Source organism: Ananas comosus, linkage group 20 (genome assembly GCF_001540865.1).
Source record: "Ananas comosus cultivar F153 linkage group 20, ASM154086v1, whole genome shotgun sequence".
In the NCBI taxonomy this organism is placed as follows: domain Eukaryota; kingdom Viridiplantae; phylum Streptophyta; class Magnoliopsida; order Poales; family Bromeliaceae; genus Ananas; species Ananas comosus.
Window position 1 is genome coordinate 2166466 of NC_033640.1, and position 19165 is coordinate 2185630.

Genomic DNA, 19165 nt, shown 5'->3' on the forward strand with positions numbered 1-19165 from the left:
GCTAGGACCGGAGTAGTCCTAGGATGGGTGACCCTCTGAGAAGTTGGGGCGTCACAGATAGTATCAGAGCCAATTACCAGTCGGAAGTGTGAGATGAGTCTCGGCTGAGCCAGGGTCTGGATGACGGGCTAGCGAGACGAGTCTCACATCGCCTGGTACTTGTGAGTCTGAGCCTGACGAGGACGTCAGGGCTTAAAGGAGGGGAGATTGTGAGAGGCGTCACAAATAGTATCAGAGCCAATTACCAGTCGGAAGTGTGAGATGAGTCTCGGCTGAGTCAGGGTCTGGATGACGGGCTAGCGAGACGAGTCTCATATCGCCTGGTACTTGTGAGTCTGAGCCTGACGAGGACGTCAGGGCTTAAAGGAGGGGAGATTGTGAGACCCCAGATAGTCCTATATATGAGATATAATAGGGCTAAACTCTTAACCCGGCTTAAACATTTTGGGTGGTGGCAAGGCCCAAGAGATTAAGGGAGTTAAGCGTGTTAGGACCGGAGTAGTCCTAAGATGGGTGACCCCCTGGAAAGTTGGGGCGTCACAATATTACTGTCATTTTTTAGGTTGGGTTAAATGTAACAACTTAAAATATTGTGCGGATGAAATATAAGTTTTTGAAAGTTAGGAAGGAAAGAGTAAAAAAGATTTTTTAAGGGAGTTTTTTTGTAATTTAGCTACAAAAAAATGAAAACTCGATGAGAGAAAAGAGTATTTGCTGATTCTTCTCCTTCCTCCGCTTCGCTCGTTCCACGCGCCGGAGGGAGCGGAGGAGGGATCAGAGACCAAACCCTAACCCTAACTCTAGCGAGGCCCTGGAGTCGCGGCGATGGCCTCGCCCGCGGTGGATTCCGATGTGGCGCGCCCCATCTCCCCTTATCCCCTCTCCGTCGAGGATCTCCCCGCCTCCACCTCCGATCGCTCCCAAACCCTCCGATCCATGGGCGACCTCCTCCGCAGCATCCATGGCGCCGGCGGCGGCGGCGTAAGAGGAGGGGATCAGGATGAGGACGAGGCGTATGGGGAAATGACGCTGGAGGATTTCCTGGCGAGGGCCGGGGCGGTGAAGAAGGAGGAGGAGGACGACGCTAGGGTTTTGCCGGAGAACCCAGTGCTAGGGTTTGGGGGCGAGGAGAGGAGGAGGCGGGGGCGGAGGAGGAAGCGGCCGGTGCTCGATCCGATCGACAACGCCGCAGTGCGGCGGCAGAGGCGGATGATCAAGAACAGGGAATCGGCCGCTAGATCGAGGGAGAGGAAGCAGGTATTATTAAAAAAATTATTAATAATAATAATAAATTTAAGTTAAATTACACTTTTGATCCTCAAACTATGTGGTGTTGTTTGGTTTCTCGGAAAAATGCGGAAAAATTTTTTTCAAGAAAAAAGGTTTGTCATGGAAAAGGTGATTTTTTTTTTAAAAAAAAAAGCTAGGTTTTTGAGAAAGATTTTTTTCCCTGATTTTATGAACCAACTAGTGTTTTCATTGTTCTTAAAAAAAAAAAAAATTTAGAGCCTCCAAATTCGTATTTAAAATTTGAACTTAAAAATTTGAATTTACAATTCAAATTCAAGCTCAAAGTCAAAATTTAAATTTAGAACCAAACCCAAATATCTAATCCATATTGGAATTTAAAATAGAACTTGAGAAATTAGAGATTTAAATTTAAATCTTAAATTCAAAATCAAATTTAAAGTTATACTTTATTCTAAAATTAGATATAGATTAACATTTGAATTTAAATTTTGACTTTGAGCTATTAAAGATTTAAATTTAAATCTTAAATTCAAAATCAAATTTAAAGTTATACTTTATTCTAAAATTAGATATAGATTAACATTTGAATTTAAATAATTGTTAGTGAAAAAAATGAGTTTTTTTTTTTTTTTTCAATCCCTTTCGGAATCAAAGTAGGTGGGAATCGATTTCGAGGGATTTGATTCCCTTCGGAATGGAAATCGAAATGTTAATCTCTTAAACCAAACTCTACCAATAGAGATTATGGATCGTTCTGATTCTTATTCCGACTCTCAAATCCTTCAAACGAAACATGTCCTAAGTTAAGATAGGTTTGATCTATTCAATTTTAAGCTACTTAATTTGAGTTATATTGAGTTCAGTTAAATAAATGTGAATTTTCTCAGGCTTATACTTTGGAGCTTGAATCCTTGGTGGCGCAGCTAGAAGAGGAAAATGCTAGGCTTCTGAAGGAAAAGGTAGATCACATACTCGGCTTTTAATTGATTGATGGTATAGAATTTGAGCCTAACTTTTGTATGGTTGCAGGAGGATTTCAAGAGACTTAGGCTCAAGGAGGTATGAGTAATTCTCTGTTCTTGTGATTGGAGTGTAAATTAGTAAATTACTGCTATAGGCTCAAGGAGGTATGAGTAATTCTCTGTTCTTGTGATTAGAGTTCAAGTTATTACTGTGTGATTAGATCGACCTACATGGCTAAAGTTAGTGCTTTTTAACAAATTTAGGGCATGTTTGGTCTGGAATGGAAATGGGAAATTGAAATGACGAATCATGTAAAATGTTTGGTTCATTATTAGAATGGAAATGAATGGATAATTGGAATATCTAGAATTTTGGGAGAGAGTTTTGGTTTAGGGAAGAGAAGAATGAAAAAGGGAGAGAAGGAGAAGGTGTTTAGTGGTTTACTTTGGAATGGGACCAATCCAGAATTCAAAGCCGGATTGAGCCATAAATGGATTGCGTCATTTTCTATTCCAGAGTGGAATATGAATCGAAATCTGATCAATTCGATTCCTCTAAAACAACCAACGACTATCGGAATCAGTGAATCACATTCCGATTCCAAAGTCTAAATTAGGTGAACCAAACAAGTTCTTTGTGAGAGCGGATTTTGTCAAAGATCAAATAATCGTGCTATATCGTGTTCTCTTCATTTGTGAATTTCACATTTGTGGTTTGTTGGATTGACGATCGCTATTGGTGGAACGGTTTCTCTATCTTAACACCAATTGGTCAGAGTCTTTGGCAAACAGAAAAGTGCGGAGCTTTTGATGGGCAGGTTGCGAAAGTGAGCTTACTGGGGGGTCCGGAAAGTAGAAGCTTAGAGCTTTTTCGAACATCTTTACTCTTTATGGAGAAGATCTAGGCCCTTTAAGAGATTCAGATATTTGTTATGCTTCATGCTGTAATCTTTCAATGGCATGGATATAAATTACATACTTCGCTACTGCTTTGAATTACCATTTTGTGTGTGAGAATTCTTCAAACCTTCAGAACATAATAGCGAAATCTATGATGCAATCACTTGCGCTTCTTGGCCCCATAAGTTGTTTTTTGTTAGGTCTGCATTTCCAGCAAAATTTAGGCCTTATTTGGTATCATGTTTATTTTCTATTTTTTTTTTAGATAGAATTTTGTGTATCAAAAAGTGTAGGAGTGGACAGTGGATTGTTTGTAATTATTTCATCTGAGGTCTTTACTTGACCACAGAAAATAAAAGCTTCAAGACTACTCTTTCTTTCTCGGCTCCCAAATTGTTTTAAACAAATTGTCGAATACAACAACAACAAAAGAAAAAAGTACATAAAAGGGCAACTATACCAAAGGAGATCTTAGTTTCTTTTTTTTTTAAAAAAAAGAGAATCCTTTTTATTAAATAAAAACACTTAGATTGTATTCTCAAAATTGTACTTATTTCTTGTTAAGAGATATTGAAATGTGAAGTTGAAGGCTTGAAGGGCCACAGCTTTGTGATTATTTGCTTATTGTGATTGCTCGATTTCACAACCCTAGTGGTTATGCTTGTATATTTGACTTTGTCAAGCAATAGATTTTCTAGTCATTTATGCAAAAGATCAAATCTGTGCTGTTCCTAGCCATCATCTATTTGCTTCTGTTCTTTCCTGGGTGAAATTTCCAGTACTTGAACTCACATGTATCAAGTGTAGTATCTCTCCAGTTTCGCGGAGTTTAATTCGCAAAGTGTTTTGCAGATCAAGGAGAACATAATCCCGCTTACCGAGAAGAAAACACCGGCGCGGCCATCGCCTCTAAGGAGAACTCAATCCTCAAAGTGGTAGGGTTAGTGCTGCGAATTGCGGCATCCATTCGAACGTCTTCGTGTAGAAGCAGACCTTTCGAGTTTTCGGGAAGAAAACAGCATATGTTATGGTGAACATAGAGGAGATGATTTTTTTTTTTGCCCTTTTCCTTTGTGTGCAGAGAAGATAATAGGAGGGTGACCAACATATTTATTTAGAGAAAATATCTTCTTCTTCTTTTTTTCTTGGGGCAAGAAAAATAATAACTTAAGGATACTTTAAGCAATAACTAGCGACGCTTTAAAGCGCCAGCAAAAGTAACTCCGTCGAGCAAAGTGTCATTAAGTAAACATGTCGGGATGCTTTAATATAGCGTCGGAAAATTTTTATCAGCTTTTGATAAAAATATATTTATTGATGACGCTTAATTATGGCGTCGGTACATGTCAAATATTACAGACGCTAGAAAAAAAGTCTAAAAAGCGTCGTTTAAAACATATTTTGTTATAGTGTAATGATGTAAATTAAAAGATTTAGCTTAAATGTTTCATTCGTGCAATTGTGCATCAGTTCATTCATCTACTCTTGTACTCTTCACTTGAATTGGTGTATACTTTGGTCTCTGAACATTTACAGTCATTAGTCCTTTGCATTGTAGTCGGTTTTGTAATACAAATACACACATAACCTTGTTTTGTGAAAAAACTCTTATTCTTTAACTCCAATTAGGATTAAAAGAAAATAGTGGTGCCCTTAAAAATCTGAATTTGATGCATTGAGTGTAATTTTTGACACCTTCTGAAGGACTATGTATATATATAACTAAATTCATAAATTTTAGATTGCTATTTTTCGCATTAGTTCCTGAACTCTCGAAAGAGTTTCACTGGAGTTCTTACGGTTATCGATGTCATATTTCAATCTCACCATCTATTGATTTATATTTTCCTTTTTTTTTTCTTTAGAAAATGGAGTATTGGATTTAAAATATGAGGTAGATGAAGGACTGATGTATAAAATTATACTACGAGGACAAATGAAGTATTTTTGAAAATTTAGGCTCTCAAATGTCAAATTTAAAAGTGAAACTTGAGTTGATGTTCTGAGACTAATGGTGCAATTTACTCATTTTCTGTACATCGATCAATCGGATAATGTTGATCACTTATCATATTAGACTTTAATTTTAAATTGAATAGTAAAAAAATAAAAATAAAAAAATCAATATTTACGTTGCTCAGTAAGTATCTATCTAAAGAAACAAAAGTATAAACTTACATCTTATATCTTCTCCAAACCAAAAATCAAAATTCTTATGGTGAAATCTATTCTTCTCTTGTGTCAACAAAAGAAACTTTAAAAAACTTTGAAAAAAGCTTTTTGAAAAATCTTAATTAGATGCCCTGAGTCCCCACCAATTGGATCCACTTGGCCATGTGCAACAGACCAGCCCAACGAACAAGATTTCTCCTACTTGCATGAAGCGAAAATATGCACCAACCCGTACAATATCACATGTGAAATGGACACAATAGAGCATCAGAATAATTATCTCTAAATTTAAACTATTACAAACATATTGTTTAAAGTTTATTAGACTTAGAAGTTTCCAAAATATTAAAACTTTTCCTGCTCATGTGATGGAGTACACTCTAGACCACTAACATGCTCTAACTACTTTGTGACGTCTTTGTCGTGGTCCCATGCCTCTCTGGCAATGATAGGCTCTAAAAAGAGATAAACAGACTAAGGGATGAGAATTTAAAATAAGTTTTCAGTGGGTGCAACCATAAAAGTGACGCTTTATACTCATTCCATCTAAAGTAGGCATTAGTAAATAATGATAATATAAAAAATCTATTTTTACAATAAAAATGCAAGAAATCAAGTACAACTATAATGCCTCAATATATATATATATATACAATATGCCACAATGATTTATTATGTCATTAGCTTACCCTATTATCTCTATTACTTTTTAATTTTAACCAGCTTAGTAGTTTAGTTTCCTTTTATTTACACACCTACGGAGAGTCTAGGGGGGTCAGACTTCTCTCAGGCTATTGAAGTCAAGGGAGATCGGATTTCCCCAAGTACGGCATTTGAAGTCGAGAGGATCGGACTTCTCCCTTATGACACTTTTGGAAGGTCTCAACATATTTCATTATTCACCTTAAGGTTATGATTTATAGGGTGTATTTGGTTCGTATTATGAATGATTACCAAGAATAAAAGGATGTCCAAAAATTTAATTCCCACTCATTTTATTACTAAGAATGTGACATTCCTGTATTAGATTCGCACAGACATATTATTTAAGATAGCAAAAACTATAAAATTAATGTATTTATTTTGTTAATTAATTTCAAATGCTAGCAGAAATGTCAACATCTTTTTAGAAAAAATTTGGTAAGATATTAATAATCAAATAGTAATAAATAAAAATAGCCAGCTAATATACATTTTTCAGAGAGTTTAATTTAGAGACAGAAAAAGAGAGAGAAAGAAAGAGAGAGAGAGAAATCAATAGATATATTAAAAGGTGGGTTGAGACAGAAAGATGTAGAAAGATAAAAAGTAAAGAAGAGCTCAGTTTACAAAAAGATTTGAGGTTGGAGGGAGTGAGAGAGTTGAGATATTTAGAGAGAGAGAGGGAACGAAAGAGCATAGGTTAGAGAGAGTGCATAATTAAAGAAATAGAAAGAGAGAAGAATAAAGGTTAGTAGAAGAGACAGAGATATGGCTAGAGAGAGAAAAGTGTTTAAGTTTAGAGCGAGAAAGATAAGATTAGAGAGAGATATAAGGTTACAAAGTAAAGGAAAACAGAAACAAATAGCCGACGGGTGGGGGAGGAAAAAAAAAAGAGTTTGCTGGATTAGAAATGTTATGATTATTCCAATTAATTAATGTGAGGACACCCAACCCCCTATCAAAGGAACAAGATTAGTACTTTAGAATTAATCTCATTTCCAAGTATATCTTATTAGATTTTATTGGGTTTTTTAGTGATTTAAACCTTATTAGGCCTTTTGGGCAGCCCAATACTTGATGGGCCTTACCTGGGAGCTCAATTAAGGTTTCCACATATGAGTTTAGTCCCACATTGGAAACTAAAAATATGTTATTGTTATTTATATACTTCTATATTCTCAAGTTAGTTGCATGTGAGAAAATGAAAGTTATGCACTCGACTAAACACTCGCACGCACAGCACGAACTTGAGTTTGGTTGGGTGGGCGGCGCCGCGCGCGGTCCAGGCACCCGATTTATTTTATTTATTTTTTATTTTTTAGTTTTATCTTTATCTTTATCCTTTTTTATTTTTTAGTTTTATCTTTATCTTTATCCTAATCTTTGTGGGAATCCTCTTTATCTTTATCCTAATCCTTATGGGAATCCTAATCTGTATCCCGTGTAATATTAGGCTTATCTTACGTTGTACAGAATTGACGCGTTGAAGCAAGATCCTTACCTTGGATATATATCTATTGGATGAGGTTGCATGAGTTCAACCTAAACCTCTGCGTACCTGAGAGCAAAACCCTATCCTCTACCTCGCCTTTTTCTAGTTTCTTGCTATTGATCTTTTGCACTGATTTTCACTGAGCTTTCTAGTGTTTTGCTGGATCTCCTAAAGCTTGTTGGGTTCATTTTGCACTACCTTGAAAGCGTGTTGAATTATTTTTTCAAATATTTTACTAAAAAATCAGAAATATTTTCCAACAATCTAGAAGCAAAATTTTTAATTTATTCTTTCTGTTTTTTAGTAAATAAAATATTTCTATCATGCCTCGAGACTCGCCTCTTTAGTACCGCCAAACAGACAGAGTTTCTCCTGTACGTCCAAGGCGTCGCAATAGTACAATTCAAGTGGTTCCAACTAGGAACAGAATTCACATATTGAATGGATAAGAAAGATACCAAAAATATAAAGTACTAAATATTATAAGCATTCAGCTAAGTTACATCACATTTACATTCTCTTCGGCTTCCAAATACAATCAACATTAGTACAATTTGTTTCATTCTTTTCTTTTCTACACCCCTAAGCTGGGCTGACTCGGGGTACAGCTATCTTTGGTCTCTGTGGTAGGGCGCTATCTACTAAGCTACAACCTTTCCTTGCGCTGCCGTGTCGCTCACGTGTGGACCTGAAAAACATGGGGGTGATTATTATATACATAGTTCCCAATAGGTACGGCCACCCAAGAGAAGAGCTCGACCCACCAGATCCAAAGGAGGTAACATCAGCAAGTTAGTCCAACAATTAAACATATAGTTTATGCAAATAATAAACATCATGCTTATGCCTCACAAAATGCAATAATGCAATCAATGCAACTAGATTTACTGTTTCTACTTTCTATTTCACATTCCATACCATTTACCAATTGCTCCTAAGGTTTATTTACCTTAGCCAAACTATGCCACCCGACTCAGTCTTGAGTCAATCATAAATGGACTACCGCTCACATCCAGGCCTGAGGAGAGGAACATGCCGTACACTTTAGCCTTCGATCCACAAACCAAGTCGCCCAACGGGCCGCGAAGAACTGCGTACACCCATAGTCAGGGAACCCCCGATGGGAAAGGAACATGCCTCATACATCTGCAGCCGAGATTCCCGATAGGGAGAGGAACATGCCACATGCACCCTAGCGCACGAAAATTCTTCCGGTGGGAGAGGAACATGCCACATACACCCACGGCCAAGAATCTTCCATAACCACAATCCTCGAAGTTCTTGCGGTGGGAGAGGAACATGCTGCATGCACCCACGGCCAAGAACTGTCGATGATCACAAGTTCTGGGATTCCGGAATCCACTTTCCAAGCCTCAAGGGTTGGTCATAGACCCTATGTTGTCAAACTCTCTAGGTTCACATCATTCATATCCTAGTGGCCATCCTACCACTATGTTTCCTAACCTATGTTCAATAATACTAGATTCAATACCACTATGTTTCATAACCTAGGTTCAACAACACTAGATCCTATGTTCTTTCACCTAGATTCACCCGACTGTAGATTCAATGTCCAACCTATGTTCAATGAGACTAGGTCAATGTTCAATTAAGTTATTTGTTATCCTAGTTGTCCACACCTAGGATTTGTAATTCCATAACATCTAGTCCTTGGTTTCACAGTTGTCAAGTTCTCTAATTTTTCTAGAGTTCATCGACCTATATTCAATGTCCACATCCATATCCATACAACTACTGTAACAATATTCAAGAGAATTTGAATGTGGAAAAATATTTAAATTCAACATATTTAATATGTTTAAGAAATTTTAGAATTTTGCTAATTTAGAAATTAATTTTGTCTCGCTACTTAAAAAAGTTTGAATATGGATAAATATTTAAATTCAACATATTTAATATTTAAAAGTCTTAAATATGGGTAAACACAAAATTGATATGAATGTTTTGATTGACATGCATTCCACAAATTTAGGCAATAATTTTGCATCGTTATTTAAGGAATTTTAAAATTATGTAATTTAGACTTTAATTTTATATCAACATTTAAGAAAATTTGAATGTGGGCAAATATATAAATTCAACATATTTAATATGTATAAAGAATTTTAGAATTCCACTAATTTAGATATTAATTTTGTATCACTATTTAAAAAATTTGAATGCGGGTAAATATTTTAATTTAATATATTTAATATGAAAAAAATTTAAATATGGGTAAACACAAAATTGGTTTGAAAGTTTTGTTTGATATCCACTCCACAAATTTAGGCAATAATTATGCATCGTTATTTAAGGAATTTTAAAATTAAGACTTTAATTTTATATCAACATTTAAGAAAATTTGGATGTGGGCAAATATATAAATTCAACATATTTAATATGTTTAAGAAATTTGAGAATTTCGCTAATTTGGATACTAATTTTGTATCGTGATTTTTTTTAAAAAAAACTTAATGTGGATAAATATTTAAATTCAACATATTTAATATTTAAAAATTTTAAATACGGGTAAATACAAAATTGATAGGATATGATTGTACTTTTAAATTCACAGTTTAGCTATAAACTAAATATTTTAAAATTCTTTTATAAAAGATGACTTGAAAATAATTTTTTTTTAAAATTTATTTTCGAAGATATACGTCCATAATTTTTTGCCCATAATTAAATTGGAATATTCAAAATTTGTAATCTATTCAGAAATAAAAACTCCCACATTTTGGGGAGTTTCTTTTTTTTACTTATTTGCAGATCCATTATAGTTGAGATTATCACTCTTACTGTGACCGCAGGTGGCGATCTTGGAACCACCGCCGGAGCTGACGTAGAACACCTTCTAGAAGGTCTTGAGATTTTTTTATTAAACATAGAGAAAAGAGAGAGGAAATCACTGCAACAAAAACGGGTATAACAACACTTTTAAATATCGGTACAGATCAAAAAAAAATACTGCTGGCTAAATTATCGACACTTTTTAAAAGTATTGCTATATGTGAGGTCGTTATATGTAGGGCCGCCTTGATGTTTGGCAGCTACTCCTCCAGCGACCTGTGGCAGAGGGACACGTAGCAATCATAATCCTCTACGGTCCATGCGAGATTCTCGCGGCTGAACTCCAGTCGCAGGAATCCTACGTCGTCGACTGCGGCGGCGGAGGAGGAGAAGGGAAGATGGTGATCAATTTTTCTTTTTATTTTTCCTTTTCTATTTGTAATCAAGCCGAGTGGGCTGGATGGGGTTGGTTGAGTAGAGGAACTTTATGTTTTTTATTAGATTGGCTTTATATTTAGGCCTTAATAGATTTTTTTCAAAAAAATTTGGCATAAATGAGACACTTATACAAAAGTATTCCAAAAATGTGTCCTTATGACCTAATTCTGTTGTATTGAATGAGAAAATAGAAACTGTGGATATATCTGTTGATTAACAAAGTGTCACGCCCCGGGGTTCTTTTGGAAAATCCTTTTTAGAAAAACAAGCAGAAACGTGTAGATTTTTTTTCTAAAAAAAATCCCTTTGAGAACAACCCGCGGACGCACACAGACCTGCCACGTGAACAAAGGATTCTCTATACGAACGGATAGAGTCTCTCCTGTCCATGCAAGGCATAGCACCATAATACAAAGTCAACCATATGAACAACCATGCAACACAAATAATAAAGATCGCATGGTAATGATAATTCATATACAACCATTAACATCTATACATCAATAAGTAAGGAACTAACTAACCTGTTAGAAGGAAAAATACATATCAACAACAAATGGATCTGGAATACAGATATCTAGTATCGTCCTCACGCGCTGCCCCAACTCTCACCGCCCGCGTCACCTAAAAAATGGTGGGGGCTGAGAACATGTAAATATGTCTCCCTTCCCAGTGGGTACCGCAAGCCGACAAAGGCGAAGCGTACTCACTGGCAAAGGAAGAGATAACCAAAGCAATGAACAGATATCGTAAGGTCAGTGGCAATGAGATAATAACAGGCAATAAATGCGAAAATACTGCTACTATAAGATAAGGCGGAAATCAACAACTAGGGGTAATCAATATGTGTACCAAAACAGTAGTAGTAATGACTAGAAAGGACTATAACTGCCAATCAACATAATTGTGTGCTACTATAAGAAACAACAGAATACAATAATGTATCAAACAGATCAATAATGCCAACAATGAAATCAACTGCCATATTGGTCTAAGAACCTCAGGCTAAACCACATTCTGCTCTCCCATCTGGCATATAACCCTAACAGGCACCTTGTAGGACTCACGGATCGGAAGTATGACCACTTTTTTGGAAAAGAACACTCTCTTGCGGTGAATCAAACCGCTGGTGTACATGAAAATGTTCACGAGCTATGACAATCAATGTAATATGCTCAATGGCCTACCACGGCAACTAGCCGAAAGAGTAATCTATAACTGTTTGACTGAATTAGGTCCACTATTCTCGAAGGAAATGTCACCATGTCACTGCCCTATAAGGTCTATATAAGTAAGTTACCTTGTATGAGATGCGAAAAGTTAACATGCAACGGATATACAATATCACTGTGTAATGAATACGAATGTCACCATGTTACCGACTTATAAGGCCTATATGATCAAGTCACCATGTACGAGATATGAAAACTCATCATGCAACGGATATATAATATCATTACGTAACGAATACGAATGTCACTATATCATTGTAGTCAAATCATGACCACTAATCATAGTCTACTCTATAACTAGATCAGGATATTATAAATGAGAAATAAACCGTTGAGTAGACAACAGAAAACCAGAGAGGTGTAAAAGCTCAGTAGACAAGCATGTATATATTACTACAATCAAAGAGGATATGAAAGAAAATAAATCACCAAGAAGGCACCGCTAAACCAACTTCAAATTGAAGTACCCACCTCTACCGTGGAAAGAAACCAGATCGACACCCCGCCGATGTCTCCCGCCATAGTCCGAACCTATGCAAAGTCCCATCCAAAACCGTAATTAGCTCAAACGCGCTAATTACAAAAACTATGATTCCAAATGAATCCAAACAGGCGAACAATCGGGTTTCTGAATCTCGTTCCACAGTTACCGAAAGATCGCCCTGTTGTTGCACCGACTCGTCGAAATATCACCCGAACCCACAGGGCATTTCAAAACAAGTCCCATACAAAGCCTACCTTGTTCACTATCTGTCACTCCCCGGATTACCATGATTTCCCGAGCACGCCAATAGACCCGCCGAATATCAAGAAATTTTCCGTGAATACGAAGCGATAGTTGTACCTGCAAACAAATAGGAGCTACAACCAAAGTACAGAGCTACTAAAACTGAAACATGTATATGAAAACATAAAATGGTCCACTGTACATACAAAAGCTATAGAACAACCTCGCTCCAGCGAGTACAACAAACATAACGGTATGTACAAAGTAAAGCGCCAAAACTACCTCTGTAAGATACTCCTCTAGCACAATGACCAAGGGTGGTAGGGATCTAACTCGCGACTTCCTTACCACGGTCGGAATTAGCAACAGCAACAGCAGCGGACGGCTCTGCAAAAAGGTGGCAACACCTGGGTGTAAGAACTACTGCAAAACAGAGTAGTCCTCAGTAGGTACCGTTATCAACCTCAATGGCCCACCTACTAAGTCTACAATAAGGCATGCAAAGGATAATAAAGTAAGCTGGAACAAACTCGACAGCTATATGCCACTAGACTACCACTATCGAACCATGCTCTCTGTGGACATAGGAATGCATTACTAGCTACACACTAACTCAATCTCAAGGGACTGACGACTGGCCCGTCCAACCTATATCCAATCTACACCGCACACCACCCGCGGGCGTGGCCGGTCCAAGAACAATGTCCAAACAGGACGGCTGCGACATCAATGCAAGTAAAGCCTCACTCGGGAGCGGCACTCGTGGAAGCGACCCAACCGAGTATACAAGTGTGTCTCTGTCGAGCTCAATCAGGCTCATATAGGCTATCGTCAATCCAGATGAGTCAAACTTGTCTAACAACCAAAGCTCACGTGCCCTCGGCATAATCTGAAACAAGATGTAAACATCTGGGTCCATCGTCAACCCTCAACGACTCCCTACAGTACAAAACAGTCCAAACTCTACTATAAAACAAGCTCGGCCCCTCAGCAGTGTAAACTCAACCTACACTAATCTGAGTATCCACTATGCACTAACAGCGATGATACAAAAAAACAACAACTCTTGAAGCTAATTCGGTTAACTTTTCGAAAAGTGACAGTGTAGATTTAACAAGTTTTCTCCTAAGTCAATCCAGTTCAGCATATATATAACTTCATCTAAAATCATTAAATTATGCTCCAAATTCAAATTTCATATAAAACATGCAAAACGTCACCGTCCTACCAGCACAGTCAATCATCGCATAATACCGAGCCAGCCAATCCATGCCAAGCACTATATCAAAATTCTGTAACTGCCCTAAGACTAACAGGTCTGTAGCCATCATCCACGGTCCCAACTGCACTGAACAAGCCCAACAACACTCCGCCACATACAAAACATAATCGGGAATCTGCACCTCCCGTGCATGTAACAACGGCCCTATCTCTAATCCATGCAATGATGCAAATGCTCGACTAATAAAAGAATGTAATACACCGGTATCAAATAATGCACGAGCTCTAATGCAAGAAATCAAAATGATACCTGCCACCACACGATTTGCTGCCGTGGAGTCCTCAACCTGAGCAGCATACACCTTGCCACTCGATGCGTGCTGTCGCCGCTCACTCTGTTGCGGCACTAAAGCCCTATTAACCTAGCTATAGCTCGGTTTTGCTCCAAAAGTCAGATGAGGTACCGGCGGGGCCGACGCCGTCGAAGGTGCTGGTGACGCTGCTCGGGGACAAGCTACCCGCAGATGCCCTAGCTGGCTATATCCAAAACACCAGCCCTCTCTCTGCTCACACTGTCGAGGCCAGTGTAGTCCCCCACAAATGATACAGCACGGATCTCCCTGCTGCTGTCGCTGTTGACGGGATACACCAGACCGCTGCCGCCTTGAAGACCCATGACCATGAGAGCGTGATCGTGGAGGCCTTGGCGGACGTTTGCCACTTGTTTGTCCTCCATCATCTGGAACCGGGCGCTTCTTGTCCTGAATCTGTCCCGACACCGTCGCCCGCTCACAGACCGATACAGCTCCTCGCTCCACCCACTGTGCTTGCTCAATCGACGCATCCAAGGTCCGGAACCTCTGTGCCTGAACCAAAATAAAAATCTCTGGTCTCAATCCTCTCTCATACAAATAGATCTTATGAGCTTCATCCCTGGCTACAAATGGCACACAGTTTAGAAGCCTGGTAAACTCTCGAGTATACTCTTCCACTGTCTGATCCCTCTGCTGCAATTTCTTCAGATCATCCTCGAGTTTCTACTATACACTGCTTGAAAAATAGGCCCCGTACAGCATCCTAGAAAACTCGTCCCACCTTATCTGTAGTGCATCCAAACCTCAGTTCTGTCGTATCCTCCTCCACCAAGCATGCACATCACCTGCCATCACCTGCGAAACAGTGTACCTACTCTCGCTTCGGTACAAAGAGATCCTCAAACAGTTTCTCCATCGCACTCACCTACGCCTCTACAACCCAGGGCTCGGTGCGACTACCATCGAAGTGAAGCGGATCAAAACGGCAAAAACGAGCTAGCCTCTCAATCATCCGCTCCTGCTCGGCCTCTGGCATCTGTGACGCCTCTACAGTAGGTGCAACTGGGGCTATAGGAGCTGTCGCTGGTGAGGGTACAGCTGTGGCTGGTGCGGCCACCGAGGTAGTCGAGGGCGGCGCCTGCTGCTCTGATGCTCTGGGCGCGGCACTTGAATGCTGAGTGAATGTTTTGCACATCCTCTGCAACAACTCACCCTCCTGCCTAGTCACCTCAGTTAAGGCAGCCAACTGCTCTCTCAAATTCGACGGTACACTTGATACCGCCTGTTCTGGCGTCTCCGATGGCGCGGAACGATCCCGTATCGGCAGTCGACCTCAGCACCGATAAGGCCTCATGGCTACCTGAAACCAAAAACAAGGGTCAGATACAAAACACAACCACTCTCGACCCAATCAAGCGAAAGTCTAGAAGGCCGTCTCTATTCCTCCGCAAAAGTATGCCATCTGCAGCCAACATAATTTATCTAGCAGAAACAGATACTCCTTCAATTACTCTCTCGACTATAGGAGGACTTAACATAACTCAATCGCCAACTTTCGCAATAAGTCACGCTTCTCGTGTCTTGCTTTCCTAAGGTCTGCCAAGCCTAGGATTTTCTAGATCCCAACGACCTAATTCTTAGCTCTGATACCAACTTAATCTGTCACGCCCCGTATTACCACGTTTTTCCGAGCACGCCAACAGACCGGCCGTATACCAAAAATTTTTTCGTGTATACGAAGCGATAGCTGTACCTGGAAACAAATAGGAGCTACAACCAAAGTATAGAGCTACTAAAACTGAAACATGTATATGAAAATATAAAAGGGTCCATTGTACATACAAAAGCTATAGAACAACCTCGCTCCAGCGAGTACAATAAATATAACGGTATATACAAAGTAAAGCCTCAAAACTACCTCTACAGGGTACTTCTCTAGCACAGTGACCAAGAGTGGTCGAAATCAGCAACAGCAGCAGCAGCGGACAGCTCTGTAAAAAGGTGGCAACACCTGGGTGTGAGAACTACTGCAAAATAGAGTAGTCCTCAGTGGGTACCATCACCGACCTCAACGGCCCACCCACTAAGTCTATAATAAGGTATGCAAAGGATAGTAAAGTAAGCTGGAACAAACTCGACAGTTATATGCTACTAGACTACCACTATCCAACTATGGTCTCTGTGGACATAAGAATGTATCACTAGCTACACACTGACCCAATCTCAAGGGACTGCCGATTGGCCCGTCCAGCCTGTATCCAATCTACACCGTACACCACCCGCCGGGATGGCTGGTCTAAGAACAATGTCAAAACAGGACGGCTGCGACATCAACACAAGTAAAGCCTCACTCGGGAGTGGCACTCATGGGAGCGACACAACCGAGTATGCAAGTGTGTCTCTATCGAGTTCAATCAGGCTCACAAAGGCTATAGTCAATGCAAATGGGTCAAACTGGTCTAACAATCAAAACTCACGTGCCCTCGGCCCAATCTGAAATAAGATGTAAACATCTGGGTCCACCGTCAACCCCCGAAGGCTCCCGACAGTACAAAACAGTCCAAACTCTACTATAAAACAAGCTCGGCCTCTCAGCATGAGCATAAACTCAACTTGCACTAAGCACTACGCACTAACGATGATGATATAAAAAAACAACAGCTCCTGAAGCTAATTCGGTTTACTTTTCAAAAAGTGACATGTAGGTTTAACGAGTTTTCTTCTAAGTCAAATCTCAGTTCAGCATATATATAACTTCATCTAAAATCACTAAATTACGCTCCAAATTCATATTTCATATAAAACATGCAAATCAATGAATTTGAGCTACTAAACATGATGTTCACGATAAGAATAATACATGCTGCCACTTCTACGACTTAGGAGGAATTTCGACGATTTCGGTAAACATTAACCCACCTCGAACGCTCGTCCAACACCAGATAGGAGAAACTTCGCGTGCTTGCTTGACCTTCAACGGCTCAACTAAGACAACCTACACGCACAAACGGCCCTCTTAAGAAACAAAGAATCCAAACGAGCTCGATCCTCAACTTCCCAATGAACGATGTGTACAAGCTAGAGAGAGAGAAGAAGAGGAGAAGTATGCTGTTTCTCCAAGCTTCTCAGGTGGACATATAAACTGAGGAAGGTTGGCGATATTATCAACAACCAAAAAGACCAAAATACCCCTTACCAACTCAAATATGCCACTTGAGTATCGGTACTCGGCACGCCAGCGAGTATAGTTCGCGCGCTTGGTACCAGTACTAGCCCGATGCAGTACTGGTACTCTGCCCCAATACCGGTACTCACCAACAGGTACCGGTACTCAACACAAAGAGGCGCAAACCCGAGAGCTCTCCTTCGTGCAATCCCTCTGGGGTACCGGTACTCAACCCAGGTACCAATACTCAACACTAAAATCCTGCACTTTGCAGATTTCAGTGTCAGACTCCAACTCGCACTGCGCCGAGTTCGTTTCGCGTCAATTTCATGCCAAAACGACTCCGACTCGTCCCGACACTCTCCAGACGTGTCGACAAGCCCCAAATACTGTAGTCACTTAGACAGTTAAACCTCAGGCACACTACACTATCCTAATACATCAATTTAATGTCATTGGGGCAGCCGCACAATTATTCCGTCAAAACAAAAAGTCGAGATCCCGAAAATTATCGGTTTGGCTCTCGGGGTGCCTTTTTCGGCACCAAAGTCACCCGCAGCCATCATGTTGTGACCAGAGGTGTCACACCTCGCCCAACACCAATCAATAAGGTTCCTACCCTACTGCGGACAGCAGCAATTCGCGTGACACAAAATCGCTCGATTTCGGCATTTTGGGGTCCAGATAAGTCACAAAGCATTCCGAACGACTCCAAAATTAATTCGGCCTTTCACACTACCCCAAAACACTTACTTTTTGGTGTTGGACAAGCCACACGCTAGGTGGTGCGATTCGAATGTGAAATCGCCAAAATTCGTTATGCGAGTTACCAAAATTGCCATTTTCGGCTTCGGAACCCATCTAGGGTCATTCGTTGGTCCGTGTTTCACACCAGCGACTACCCAACCAGTCCACCATGCCATTCAACCGTTGCAACCAGCAGTGAACACCCGCTCCTAAACCGGAGCCCAAGAAGCACATAAAATATGTTCTGAAACGCCATTGTGGGCGTCAATCGCCGCGAGGACCGAACCAAGGGATCCCCAAGCTTCAAACATACAAACACTCTAAAACCAAGCCTTTGCTGCCTGGGATAGCTACGACGCAAAAAGCGTCACTAAGGCAATTCGTCGAACACTCGGCGCTCATAAATTACTATAGTAAAGCAACGTTCAAGGATTTATCGTTGACTCCGTGACTACAGAATCCCAACCAAGGTACTTTTCAGAAGGTTTTGACAACTCGGATATGATGCTCGCTATCTGGAGTAGATCCGAGCACCGTGGAGGGTGCTCGAGCAAGATGTCCACTAAGCCAAAGGATACTCGGGAGCGACATCGAGGGTAGAGCAACCAGTTGCCCCCACCATCCATTTGAGTGAGAATGGTGCTGTAGCAGCACATAGGATGATCATGCTCCCCTTCGACAAGGTCGATGATACCCTGATCTGTCGAAACAGTGACTTTAACCCTAAAGCCCGCGAGTCCAAGCCTTGATGGGGGAATCTATGGCATCATAGGTTTCTCGGCTAGGTTTGGTAAAAGGGCGGCCGGCACCGGCCCAGGAAGGGTCCTTGCTGGTGACAGAAAAGTGGCGGTGGCTAGATCTGTTCAGATCTGACCGAGCCTCTTTCAGCTCGGGCTCGACCTCAAGTTTGGGCTCGTGCTTGGTCTTGGGCTCGCACTCGGGCTCGGGGCGGCAGCCGAGCCGAGAGAAGGTCGCTGAACTCTTACCCCAACGACAGCAGTATTGGCGACGACGGCTAAGGAGGAGTAGAGCTGGCTGAGCACCTCGA

At 40.3% G+C, this 19165-nt stretch overlaps 1 protein-coding gene across 1 annotated transcript; it reads left to right on the forward strand.

The window, feature by feature from the left end:
* LOC109725352 (G-box-binding factor 4-like) lies at positions 700-4254 on the forward strand. Its single transcript, XM_020254509.1, has 4 exons — positions 700-1257; positions 2139-2210; positions 2281-2310; positions 3966-4254. Exons 1-4 carry the CDS (start codon positions 826-828, stop codon positions 4050-4052), a joined length of 621 nt encoding a protein of 206 aa, XP_020110098.1. The 5' UTR covers positions 700-825; the 3' UTR covers positions 4053-4254.